This window comes from Hemiscyllium ocellatum, chromosome 12, assembly GCF_020745735.1.
Source record: "Hemiscyllium ocellatum isolate sHemOce1 chromosome 12, sHemOce1.pat.X.cur, whole genome shotgun sequence".
Classification (NCBI taxonomy): Eukaryota; Metazoa; Chordata; class Chondrichthyes; order Orectolobiformes; family Hemiscylliidae; genus Hemiscyllium; species Hemiscyllium ocellatum.
This window is the reverse complement of record NC_083412.1, coordinates 71,453,915-71,466,930: the sequence shown is the minus strand read 5'-3', so window position 1 is coordinate 71,466,930 and position 13,016 is coordinate 71,453,915. Positions and strand designations below refer to the sequence as shown.

At 43.0% G+C, this 13,016-nt stretch overlaps 1 protein-coding gene across 7 annotated transcripts in view; it reads right to left on the bottom strand.

Annotated features, from left to right (window-relative positions):
* The window catches only part of LOC132820827 (type 2 lactosamine alpha-2,3-sialyltransferase-like), a 90,003-nt gene that overhangs the window by 18,704 nt on the left and 58,283 nt on the right, over positions 1 to 13,016 (bottom strand). For 5 of the 7 annotated variants that reach the window (XM_060833161.1, XM_060833160.1, XM_060833162.1 and 2 more), the window contains 4 exons: positions 12,695 to 12,739; positions 11,542 to 11,651; positions 10,879 to 10,942; positions 6,532 to 6,627 (listed from right to left, as the gene is read on the bottom strand). In XM_060833161.1, the coding sequence (XP_060689144.1) occupies positions 6,532 to 6,627; positions 10,879 to 10,942; positions 11,542 to 11,651; positions 12,695 to 12,739 (315 nt within the window). The remainder of the gene's footprint in view (positions 1 to 6,531; positions 6,628 to 10,878; positions 10,943 to 11,541; positions 11,652 to 12,694; positions 12,740 to 13,016) is intronic. The other 2 variants (XM_060833165.1, XM_060833166.1) reach the window with 1 other exon arrangement.

Genomic DNA, 13,016 nt, shown 5'->3' with positions numbered 1-13,016 from the left:
GGGAGGCGGTGTTAGACAGGATTGGGGGGCGCGGGTGGAGTTGGACAAGGCTTGGGGCGGGTGAGGGCGGTGTTGAATGGGGTTTGGGGGCGGGCGGGTGGGGGGGGGTGGTGTTGGACGCGCGCAGGGGCTTGCGCACGCTCTGCTGCTGCTGCCGAATGGTGAGCAGACTTAATAGAAAACTCCGAGCCCCAAAAGGCATTGAATCCATTAACCGAATAATCAATTATCCAAAGGAAATAGTGCCCGCCCATCTTGTTTGGATAATCGAGATTCCTCTGTATTCTGGTCTCACAATGTAGCTACTGTTAGATGCAGAAAGTCTATTTTCATCAGAGAGTTTGCCTTTCCTTGTTTTTCTTACTCTAATTCAAGATCATCTCTTACTATTGTCCTTATTTCCCTCTTACGAACAACGCTATCACATCACCATTTCCTTTCTGATCTTTCAGAAAGTCACATAGGCCTAAATATTGAGTTTGCAGTTTTGAACTCCATGTAACCATGTCGTCATAACAACTACAAGAGCACACTCACAAAACTCTGCCATTAATCCTGTTCTGACTACATCTAAGAACTATTCCTAGGCAATCTTAAATAATCTTGAATAGTGATATGTAACATTGGACTGGATTCTTCTAAATTTGGTTTTACAGCTTTTGATAGGTTTAGTGTAGCAGTTTACTTCTCCAAGGTATAATGCTTGCATAAGTTCCCTGTGTAACTGATTGATACTGAAAATGTGTTGCTGGAAAAGCGCAGCAGGTCAGGCAGCATCCAAGGAACAGGAGATTCGATGTTTCGAGCATAAGCCCTTCTTTAGGAATGAGGAAAGTGTGTCCAGCAGGCTAAGATAAAAGGTAGGGAGGAGGGACTTGGGGGAGGGGCGATGGAGATGTGATAGGTGGAGGGAGATCAAGGTGAGGGTGATAGGCCGGAGTGGGGTGGGGGCGGAGAGGTCAGGAAGAAGATTGCAGGTTAGGAAGGCGGTGCTGAGTTCAAGGGATTTGACTGAGACAAGGTGGGGGGAGGGGAAATGAGGAAACTGGAGAAATCTGAGTTCATCCCTTGTGGTTGGAGGGTTCCTAGGCAGAAGATGAGGCGCTCTTCCTCCAACTGTCGTGTTGTTATGGTCTGGCGATGGAGGAGTCCAAGGACCAGTCTGACTGAAGTGGTCCTCACCCTGAACAACTTCTCTTTCCAATCCTCCCAGTTCCTCCAAACCAAAGGAGTTGCCATGGGCACCCGCATGGGCCCCAGCTATGTCTGCCTCTTCGTAGGATATGTGGAACAGTCCATCTTCCACAACTACACTGGCACCACCCCCCACCTTTTCTTCCGCTACATTGGTGACTGTATCGGTGCTGCCTTGTGCTCCCACGAGGAGGTTGAACAGTTCATCCACTTTACCAACACCTTCCACCCCGACCTCAAATTCACCTGGACCGTCTCAGACTCCTCCCTCCCCTTCCTAGACCTTTCCATTTCTATCTCGGGTGACCGAATCAACACGGACATCTACTAAAAAACGACTGACTCCCACAGCTACCTAGACTACACCTCCTCCCACCCTGTCCCCTGTAAAAATACCATCCCATATTCCCAATTCCTTCGTCTCCGCTGCATCTGCTCCCAGGAGGACCAGTTCCAATACGGTACAGCCCAGATGGCCTTCTCCTTCAAGCACCGCAGATTCCCCCCAGACATGATTGATGATGCCCTCCACTGCATCTCCTCCACTCCCTGCTCCTCCACCCTTGAGCCCCGCCCCTCCAACCGCCACCAGGACAGAACCCCTCTGGTTCTCACCTACCAACCCACCAACCTCCATATACAGCGTATCATCTGCCGTCCTTTCCGCCACCTCCAAACGGACCTCACCACCAGGGATGTATTTCCCTCCCCTCCCCTATCAGCGTTCCGAAAGGACCACTCCCTCCGTGACTCCCTCGTCAGGTCCACACCCCCCACCAACCCAACCTTCACTCCTGGCACCTTCCCCTGCAACCGCAAGAAATGCAAAACTTGCGCCCTCACCTCCTCCCTTACTTCTCTCCTAGGCCCCAAGGGATCCTTCCATATCTGCCACAAATTCACCTGCACCTCCACACACATCATCTATTGCATCCGCTGCACCCAATGTGACCTCCTCTATATTGGGGAGACAGACTGCCTACTTGCGGAACGTTTCAGAGAACACCTCTGGGACACCTGGACCAACCAACCCAACCACCCCGTGGCTCAACACTTCAACTCCCCCTCCCACTCCACCAAGGACATGCAGGTCCTTGGACTCCTCCATCGCCAGACCATAACAACACGACGGTTGCAGGAAGAGCACCTCATCTTCCGCCTAGGAACCCTCCAACCACAAGGGATGAACTCAGATTTCTCCAGTTTCCTCATTTCCCCTCCCCCCACCTTGTCTCAGTCAAATCCCTTGAACTCAGCACCGCCCTCCTAACCTGCAATCTTCTTCCTGACTTCTCCGCCCCCCCACCCCACTCCGGCCTATCACCCTCACCTTGACCTCCTTCCACCTATCACATCTCCATCGCCCCTCCCCCAAGTCCCTCCTCCCTACCTTTTATCTTAGCCTGCTGGACACACTTTCCTCATTCCTAAAGAAGGGCTTATGCCCGAAACGTCGAATCTTCTGTTCCTTGGATGCTGCCTGACCTGCTGCGCTTTTCCAGCAACACATTTTCAGCTCTGATCTCCAGCATCTGCAGACCTCACTTTCTCTTCCTAACTGATGGATATCCTTTCTGCTTTTATAGTCACTGAGTCATGGAGATGTACAGCATAGAAACTGACCCTTTGGTCCAATTTGTTCATGCCAACCAGATATTCAAAAGTTATCTAGTCCCGTTTGGCTCATAGCCCTCTAAACCCTTCCTATTCATGTACCCATCCAGATGCCGTTTAAATGTAATTGTATCAGCTTCCACCACTTCCACTGGCAGCACATTCCATACATGCACCACCCTCAGGTCTCTTAAAATCTGTCCACTCGCACCTTAAGACTTTGCCATCTGGTTCTGGACTCCTCCACCGTAGGGAAAAAAGCTTGTATATTCACCCTATCCATGCCCCTCATTTGATAAAATCTCCATAAAAAGTCAACCCTCAGTCTCCAACGCTCCAGGGAAAACAGCTCCAGTCAATTCAGCCTCTCCCTATAGTTCAACCCTCCAAATCTGGCAACATCCTTGTAAATATTTTCTTTGACTCCCCTCATGATAAATGATAATTACCTGCATACTGACCTTTCACAACTCCTGCATGAGGACACAGATTCCCTCTGCATCAGAGCTCTACAATCTCACCACTGAGATAATAAGCTTCTTTATTCTTCCTGATATCTTTGATCACTAACTTAACGTATCTTTTATAAAAAAAGTGTCCTCTTCATAACTTTCTTTTCTACCTTGAGTCCTCTGCAAATTTAACAAATATACCTTTTGCCCCTTCATCCAAGTCATGTCAAAATTGTGAACAGTTGAAATCCCAGCACTAAGCTGGGTGGCACATCACTCATTACATCTGCCATATCATGAAAAAGAGGCATTTCCATATACACATTTCTTCCCGTTAGCCAGTCAATTTTCTATCCACATGTTTATGCTAATCCCTTACACCAAAGGTTATTCAGGAAAATAAAAGTTCATGACTTTCTCAAAAGCATTATCAAAATGCTTTCTGGAAACTTATGAACAGTACATTCACTGATCTCCCTTTATCTACAGCACAGTTCCTCAAAACAACTAATAGATTGGCTAAACATTATTTTCTTTTCATAAAACCACTTTGACTTTGCCTGATTACCTTAAACTTATTAAATAATAGCTAACATTTTCCCAGGAAATTGGCTTGTATTTTCCAGCTTTCTATCCACTTTTATTCAAAAAGATTGGCAAGTTACATTCACTATCAGGGTCTAGATTAGACTGGTGCTGGAAAAGCACAGCAGGTTAGGCACCATTCGAGCAGCAGGAAAATCGACGTTTCGGGCAAAAGCCCTTTATCAGGAATAGAGGCAGAGTGCCTGCAGAGTGGAAAGATAAATGAGAGGGGGGTGGGGGTGGGGAGAAAGTAGCATAGAGTACAATAGGTGAATGGGGTGGGGATGGAGGTGAAAGGTCAGAGGGGAAGGCGGAGTGGTTAGGTGGAAAGGAAGAGAGGCAGGTAGGACAGGTCATGGGGACGGTGCTGAGCTGGAAGGTTGGAGCTGGGATGAGGTGGGGTGGACAGGGAGAAGGGGAAATGAGGAAACTGATGAAATCCACACTGATGCAATGGGGTTGAAGTCTTCCTCCTCAGGACACTTCAACCTCATGGTATCAATGTGGATTTCACTAGTTTCCTCATTTCCCCTCACCCCCCCACCTAACCCCAGCTCCAACCTTTCAGCTCAGCACTGCCTTCATGATCTGTCCTACCTGCCTCTCTTCCTTTCCATCTATCCACTCCGCCCTCCTCTCTGACCTATCACCTTCATCCCCACCCCCACCCCCCTCTCATTTATCTTTCCACTCTGCAGGCACTCTGCCTCTATTCCTGATTAAGGGCTTTTGCCCGAAATGTCAATTTTCCTGCTGCTCGGATGCTGCCTGACCTGCTGTGCTTTTCCAGCACCACTCTAATCTAGACTCTGGTTTCCAGCATCTGCAGTCCTTGTTTTTACCTACATTCACTATCATCCAATCTAATGGAACTTCTATCCCTGAATCAAGAGAGCTTTGAAAAATTAAACCATCACATCAAATATCTCACAAAGCCTCCTCTTTTAAAGACCCTGGGATGAACTCCATAAGGAGCCAAGCATTTGGCAACCATTTACTCCAACAATTTATTCAGTACTATTCCTGATGATTAGGATTTCTTTATGTTCCACCCTCCCTTCCATTTCCTGATTTTATTGCTAAGTCTAGGCATGTTACATTGTCCCCTGTAATGCACACAGATGCAAAATACTAGTTCAATTCATCTGTCATTTCCCATCTCACGTTTTTACAAGACCAATGGTCATTTTGTAACTCTTCATTAAATGGTTATAAAAATACAATTTTTTTAATATCTTTAACTTGCTTTCTCTCAAGCTGAATTTTTAAATAATTTTTCAATATCTGTTCAACCTTCTGATCTTTCATGTGTCCGTGCACAATTTTGTTCTCTTCTTTAAATTTGATATCATGTTTAGCATTTATTTACCAAAGATGGTTATTCTGATCCTTGGCATTTTTATTTGTGGGAATGCATCTATTCTGTATATTCTAACATATCCAGTCAAATGACTGCGAGTGCATCTCTATTGACATCCTTTGAACTAATTTGTCAAGTCACTTGAGCCAACTCTATTTCCATGTCCTCACTTAAAATTTACAAAATAGTTCCAGCTCCACTACTCTTAAAATGTAAAATTCAAATCAGGATAAGGTTCCAAAACATGCCATCTGGAGCCACATCCCTTTAATAGTGATCACATTATACTTCATGTTTGTTTGCACTCAGTTCAGTTTCTTTCTAAAGTGACACACATTTAGATACAGAAACTGGAGTTTTACATTCTTGGTAAATTCTAATCTTATCAGTTGTTTGACTCTGATTCATACCCACTATCCCTTCCATTTATTGTTTTTCATATTAAAACCCTTACTTTTGGCCAAGACTTACCAAATCTTCTCAAATTTGATCTCTTGCCCCCAGTACACTTAGAATATTCTTCAACTTCCTGATTGCGTGGTTGGCAAGAATATTAGCCTCAAAACAATTCAGGTGGAGATAGTCTCATCAGTATGGGCCCCCAAGATTAGTGCCAGTGCCCACATACCAGAACCAACCTCTCCCACACGAGTCTTTGAGCTGGACATTCATTTCTCTAATCTGATTTTCCCTTGCCAATTTGCATGTGGTTCAGTTAATACAAGGATTATGAACTTGGAAGTGCTGTTTCTGGGTTTGGTGCCTGGCTCTTCACATTGATTCCTTTTTCATCCTGCCATTGGTAACTACAAGGATTGCAATGCCTCCCAATTCAAAGTACCTCTCTAGCCATAAGCATGTATCAAACTCTGATACCAGAGGTAACAATGTCACCTGAAATCATGCTCTTCACCTTCATCACAAAAAAACTGTACCACACCACCAATACATTCCAAAAAAAAACCTCCCAAAACATTTTTTTGACTATGTCTACAAGGGGGCGACTAAAAGCAATGTCCACTCCCTCCTTGTAAAATGATTATTAGCATTCATGTAGCATTCTTAAGGCTGTCAATTTGCAAACTCCCTTCAAAGTTATCCTATTCCTTAATAACCAGAAAAAAGTTCAACTATTATTTGAAAAGGTGTCAAATATTTATGGAGTCGGTGAGAAGGGAATGGCAGCAATTTCTAAGTTTTAGAAAACAATTGTAACATTCAGTATTGTACAGTGTTTTACAATTGACAAATGTCTGACAAAAAAACAAGAATACTTTGTTAATCATATAAAACAACTTAATTCAAAGGCTTAGCAAAAATAAATACCTTATGACAACATCATAGGAATCAATTTTTTTCCCTAATGTCTTGTTTCGAAGTATTCCTCCATTGCCAACCACAATGCAATTTAGGCATGATAGGCTATGAAACAGAGAAAAAGACAAGCTTCAAAAAAATGAGTTTTCTGATTTAACGTAAAGGGTAGTATCATTAAAAAAAATTGTTAAAAATTAAAATATCTTGACTAATGTAACTATCATTCTTTCCTTTGGCTTTGTTCACTTTTTTGCATCCCAATAATAATAAAGTATAAACAGAATAGGCTTTATTCAACATCTATATTGGATGCTCTCAAGTGCCTTCCCACTATCTATTCACCTCAAACACTCAATCTTCCACCCATTAAAACATACCATCCTTGGGTTATCCCCATTCACTATAGCCTATCGCCCTAAAGCGCTGTCAGGACTTTCCCACCGTAGCCAACACCCTTGACATGCTCTCCTACAGCCTACCCACATGGGACACTCCTTCAAGTCTCCTCCAACATCAACATCCTGTATATTCCGTTAGCCTTGGTCACTGCAATCCATTTTCAAAAATTCTACAACTGCAGTAAGTCTACATGATTATTCTTCTTGTATTCCAACTGGGCATTTTGATTCAGTAAAAATTTGTTATAAATCTGCTTGTCATCACTGCATCTGTATTAAGCCTAAGACCCAAGGGACCCCGGAATGGAAACAGTTCTCCTGGTGGTCCCCTGGCCCAGTGTTGGTCTCTCAGCAACCTGGTGTGGCCTCAGTGTGGATGTGAAGGTGATTCCAGTGCAGTCTCCTGGCCTTGAGGTGAAAGTTGACAGAGTCTGGGGGCTCGTGCCAGTGGGAACTGGGTTGGAAAAGACTGTTATTCTGAAATTTTCTAATTTATTGCTATGATCTGTAATGCTGGACTTTTCTCCCCCACTAAGGACTTGAACTGAAGAATTTGTACCTCGGTACCTTGTACCCAAGATGGCACTGTAAGTAGCAACTTGTAAAATTTTTACTGTACTCATTTGAGTATGTGACAATGAAGCTAATTCAATTCAGTCTGAAAGATGGCTAAATCTAGTTGTACCTGAAGGTTGCAAGAAAAGACATTTATTATATTTCCACTCTTCCAAAACATTCAGTGATTGAGATAGACATAAACATGATGCAAACCAAATTAATACTTTGCAGAGGTTGAGAATAAATCCAATGGATGCCTGGACAGTCCCACAGAAACATTTATCTGCAGTAGATGAAACATTGGCAACCTTCACTAGTGGGCCATTGAGACCCTCAGGTTGACAATGAAAACCCTGCCAAGGGTTTCACTCAACAAAGGCATTAAATGGATGGTAGGAGAGGTCCATTTCAAGCAGTCAGCCTGGCACTTTCCCACTGTACAAGCTGATATTAGATGTGGAGTGGTGGGGTAGACAGGATCACAATTAACTGGAGGAAAGGGTAGTATTGACAACAGATCATGGTCCCAATTACACTTAATGGTAAGGTCCTAGGGAGTGCTGCTGCACAGAGACCTTGGAGTGCAGGTTCATAGCTCCTTGAAAGTGGAGTTGTAGGTAGATAGGATAGTGAAGAAGGCACTTAGTATGCTTTCTTTTATCGGTCAGAGTATTGAGTTCAGGAGTTGGGAGGTCATGTTGCAGCTGTACAGGACATTGGTTAGGCCACTGTTGGAATATTACACGCAATTCTGGTCTCCTTCCTATCGGAAAGATATTGTGAAACTTGAAAGGGTTCAGGAAAGATTTACAAAGATGTTGCCAGGGTTGGAGGATTTGAACTATAGGGAGAGGTTGAACAGGTTGGGGCTGTTTTCTCTGGAGCGTCGGAGGCCGAGGGGTAACCTTATAGAGGTTTACAAAATTATGAGGGGCATGGATAGGGTAAATAAAAAAAGTCTTGGCCCCTGGGGTCGGGGAGTCCAGAACTAGAGGGCATAGGTTTAGGGTGAGAGGAGAAAGATTTAAAAGAGACCTAAGGGGCAACTTTTTCATACAGAGGGTGGTACATGTGTAGAATGAGCTGCCAGAGGAAGTGTGGAGGCTGGTACAATTGCAACATTTAAGAGCCATTTGGATGGGCATATGAATAGGTAGGGTTTGGAGGGATATGGGCCCAGGTGCTGGCAGGTGGGACTAGATTGGGTTGGGATATTTGGTCGGCAAGGACGGGTTGGGCCGATAGGTCTGTTTCCATGCTGGACATCTCGATGACTAACATTTTTTATGGATATATTAAACTTGAAAGACAGATTATTCTTTTTCTTTGAGGAAAGAAACAGTAAGGTATACGAACAGGTGTGTTCTTTCTGGATATGGTCTAGTCTACTGGAATCACTAGGCAAGAGGGAAGAGTGTGCTATGAAGATTAAAGCAGAGAACATTTACTAGCAAAGTCTCAGTCTGATTGTTGGAAGCAACTCACCGATTGCACAGGCCAACTCCTCTCATCAAATCTATACAGCCCCAAATTCCCATGTGCTCAACAAGCCAGAGTCAATGTTACCAAAATCACCAAATTAACAGATGCAATTTTTCACCATTTATTCTGTACAGACAAACCAAATATAGATTATTGTATAAGAAAGAAGGAACTGGGTATGCTGGAAACAGGAACAAAAATCAGAATTACTAGAGAATGAAGGTTTGACAGCATCTGTGGAGAGAAACAGCAGTAACTGCTGTTCTGAAGAATGCTCACTAGACTCAATATTAATAGTTTTTGCTCCACAGATGCTGCCAGATAGGCAGAGTTTTCCCAACTATTTGTTTTTCTTGCTGTTGATTTAGATCGTTAATTTACTTCTTGCTCGTGCGCATGTGTCCCATTTTATTTTTTCCCTCATGTTTTAGTCATTAACATCTTCACTTTTTCTTTATTAAGAAACACATGGTAAAATTGGCTCCTTTAAAAACAAATTCATTGGAATTCAGAAAAGCTGTACAGAAGAGAATAAAAGGGATCCTTTGTCTTACATGAATCTCAGAAGGTGGGGGTGAAGCGAGTAAGAGAAGGGAGCCAGTTCCTCCTTCCTTACCCACGATCACGAAAGAATTGGGAGCCTCACTGGTTCTCACAATAGTCGATACCGAGGAGGAACACATTCCCGATAGAGAGGAATCTTGATTATCCGAATATCAATTATCCGAAAATCGGATTATCCGAAGGAGAACTCCAGGTCCCGACAGAAATATTACAAAGATGTGTTTTCAACAGTGATTGCGTCTTTTGTTTACACTGATTAAACAGGCACTGTCTCCAAATGACTGACCTCCCGCCCTCTCTCTCTCTCCCCACACTTTTCCTGGAGTTCTACACAGGGGTGCACCCTAACACCCCTCACTTCCCCAGACAATCTCTCCAACATTGTCCAGTACAAGGCAAACCTGTCAAAAAGTTGCAGTAAGAAGGTGTGTGCGCACGCGCGCTATTTGGAGACTCACACCACAAAAGCAGCTGCAGCAACAGACTTATTGTTGGTGTCCAGTCTGGCTGCCCTGGAGAGGGGGCTGGGATGGGTTTGGGAGGCAGGGGTGGAGTTGGACGGGGTTGGAGGGCAGTGGGTGCGATGTTGGGCACAGGCTGGGGGCGGTGTTGGAAGGGGTTGGGGGTGACATTAGACGGTGTTGGGGGGCGGGGGCGGTGGTTATGATGGTGGAGGCAGGGGCAGAGGTGTTGGGGGGGTTGAGGGTGGTGGGGTGTTGCACAGGGTTGGGGGCAGGGTCTCGCGTGCTTTTAAATTAGATTAGATTAACTAGTGTGGAAACAGGCCCTTCGGCCCAAGACCACATTAACCCGCTGAAGCGCAACCCCCCCATTCCTCTACACTTACCCCTTCACGTAACACTACGGGCAATTTAGCATGGCCAATTCACCTAACCTGCACATCTTTGGACTGTGGGAGGAAACCGGAGCACCCTGAGGAAACCCACGCAGACATGGGGAGAATGTGCAAACTCCACACAGTCAGTCGCCTGAAGCAGGAATTGAACCCGGGTCTCTGGCGCTGTGGGGCAGAACAAAATAGTGCCCACCCATCTCGTTCGGATAATCGAGGTTCCCCTGTATTGTAGAATGGAAAAGATAATTGGTATACACAAGTTCAACATAGATAAATGGGAGGTATTATACTTTGGTAGGAAAAAGCAAAGTCTACTTGGATAGTGGATGCAACAAACCTCAGAATACAGATAAGTCAAATCACTGGAAGTTGTACCTTGATTAGCAGAACCAAAAAGAAAGCAAATAAAAATATGGGCGTCAATCATGGAGGAATAGAATTGAAAACAAACCACAATTCATCTATCCTGACTGCATTTTAATGAGAGAGGATACCCACTTCTTCAAGTTTTGTGGAAGATCACAGTCCTTCAAAACTTTAAGTGCTGCTTGGAAATGTCTTTCTGGAACACAAAAAGTAATGACGCATTTTAAAATTGATATTAACATGTTTCTCAGGTTGCCCAAAAAAAGGTCAGAATACAACCCAGTACTAACTTCAGATCAAAGCACACAAGTCAATTACGATTGTTCAAACTGAAGCAGTAGTACATCGACAAATGTACCAAAATAATCTGACGAATTATCACTGACCTAAAATGCTAATCCTGCATTTCTCTGCAGATGCTCCCCGAATGCTGATCTTTTGCAACGTTCTGTTTTAACTTCGGATTTTCAGTACAATTTTGCTCGTATTGTAGACTAATCAGTATGATCCCAAAGGTTACTGAGAAAACTTGAATTGCAATGCCAAAGGAAAAGCCCAAAAGCAAAGCAATCACCTGGGAGCAGTATCTTCCTGCTTAGCACAAATGGTTAACTCCAATTATTGCAAAGTTGCTCCAGACATTTCTCATTGCAAGAAACCCCCGCTCTCATCTTATGGCATGATAAATAATTATATTTACTGTAACCAGATTACTTACTATTACACAATTACATTGGGTAAGATGGCTTTAAAATCAAATCTTATGGACCCACTTCTCTCAGAACATACACATACCTGAGCTCAGGGTGCCAAATGGCAGGATCTCTGGAACAGACATTGTTTTAGCAGGCCATCTTTTATAGGTGATGTCCGAGTAACACAAGAAAGGGGTTGTGTTTTTGGACCTAGTGAAAAGACAAATAAAAAAGGAGAAAAAAATACTTAATGGCAAGAATCAAATGTTTTATTTGTGTTCTACTTATACCCTCTCTCACGCACAAAGCAAAAAAAAATCAGTTTGCTCAAGATGGAGCCGCCAGCTGCGGCTCTCTACTCAGTGTGGTTTGGAGCAAATGTGCATCGATATACAGGACAAATTAAGGACACAGCATGATAATTATCAGCCTGCACTGATATCAAGATTAAAAATGCACATATGGATTAATCCACCTAGGCAACATTACATCTGTGGATTACAATAAAGTTTCCATCTACAATCCCAAACATTCAATGCATAAATGTAAACATTAAAATGAAGCATGGACAAATAAAAGGAATGTTGCTTCATAGTTAGAAAGCCAAGGGCAAGAGTAAATGGACATGTTTCAGTTTACTTGATCAGTCTGAAGCAATCATTGTTTCATCTTAAATAAAAATTACAACTCAAAACTTGTGAAAATCAAATCACATCACAGGTGTGGTACTAATGTTTTGATTCTGAGATGAACATTCAGTATGCAGGTGGTCAAGGTGCAAAATGGAGATGACATAAGAAAAATGCAAGTGCAGTGCAAATGTTTGGGTTATTGAAATGTGCTGCCTTACTGAAAATGTTGTAAACCACTGGACTAAATGTCAGTGTCCTGAGGATCTACGTTGGGATTTGTGCTTTAAAATGTACATTCATAAATGTGATTTGGACAAATTGCCAAAAGAACAGCAAAGCCCAAAATATAACAAATTAGAATTTGATTTCTATTGGAACTGTGCAGAATAATCAAAAAGTCAATTGTAAGAAGACTCATTTAAAAGATATTAAGGAGCAATGTACAAAAAATTGCGTTTTTATACTGTTTGCATAGATTTTTTTAAAAACCAAGGAATATAAATGCAGAATCATTCCTGGAATGAAAGAGGACAGGAAAAGATAAATAAAGATTTGAAAAGACAGTTCAAAAAATTTGGATAAACAAATGAACGTTAACGAAATGCCGGAAAACAGAATTACAGTGGATGCTCGAACACTCTTCTTTCCATCTGCCGTCTTTCCAAGCTAAAAGAAGCAGAGGGAACAACAGGTTAAGTAAAATAATTGTGACTAAAATTTTCTAAAACATCCTGAAAAAGGCAAAAGAATTATCCTGTTTGGAAAAATGCTTACACAAATTAGAGAGCTTCCCTGTAGCTGATTAATTTAATGAACAGCTTAAATATGCATCATATATAGCAGCAAAGTCCTGGGTTCACGTTCTATGCAGCTAGCTGATCTGGGGATAGACGTTTTCTTTGAGATTAGAATATTGTACCAGCAATCAGGAACATGGCCCCCA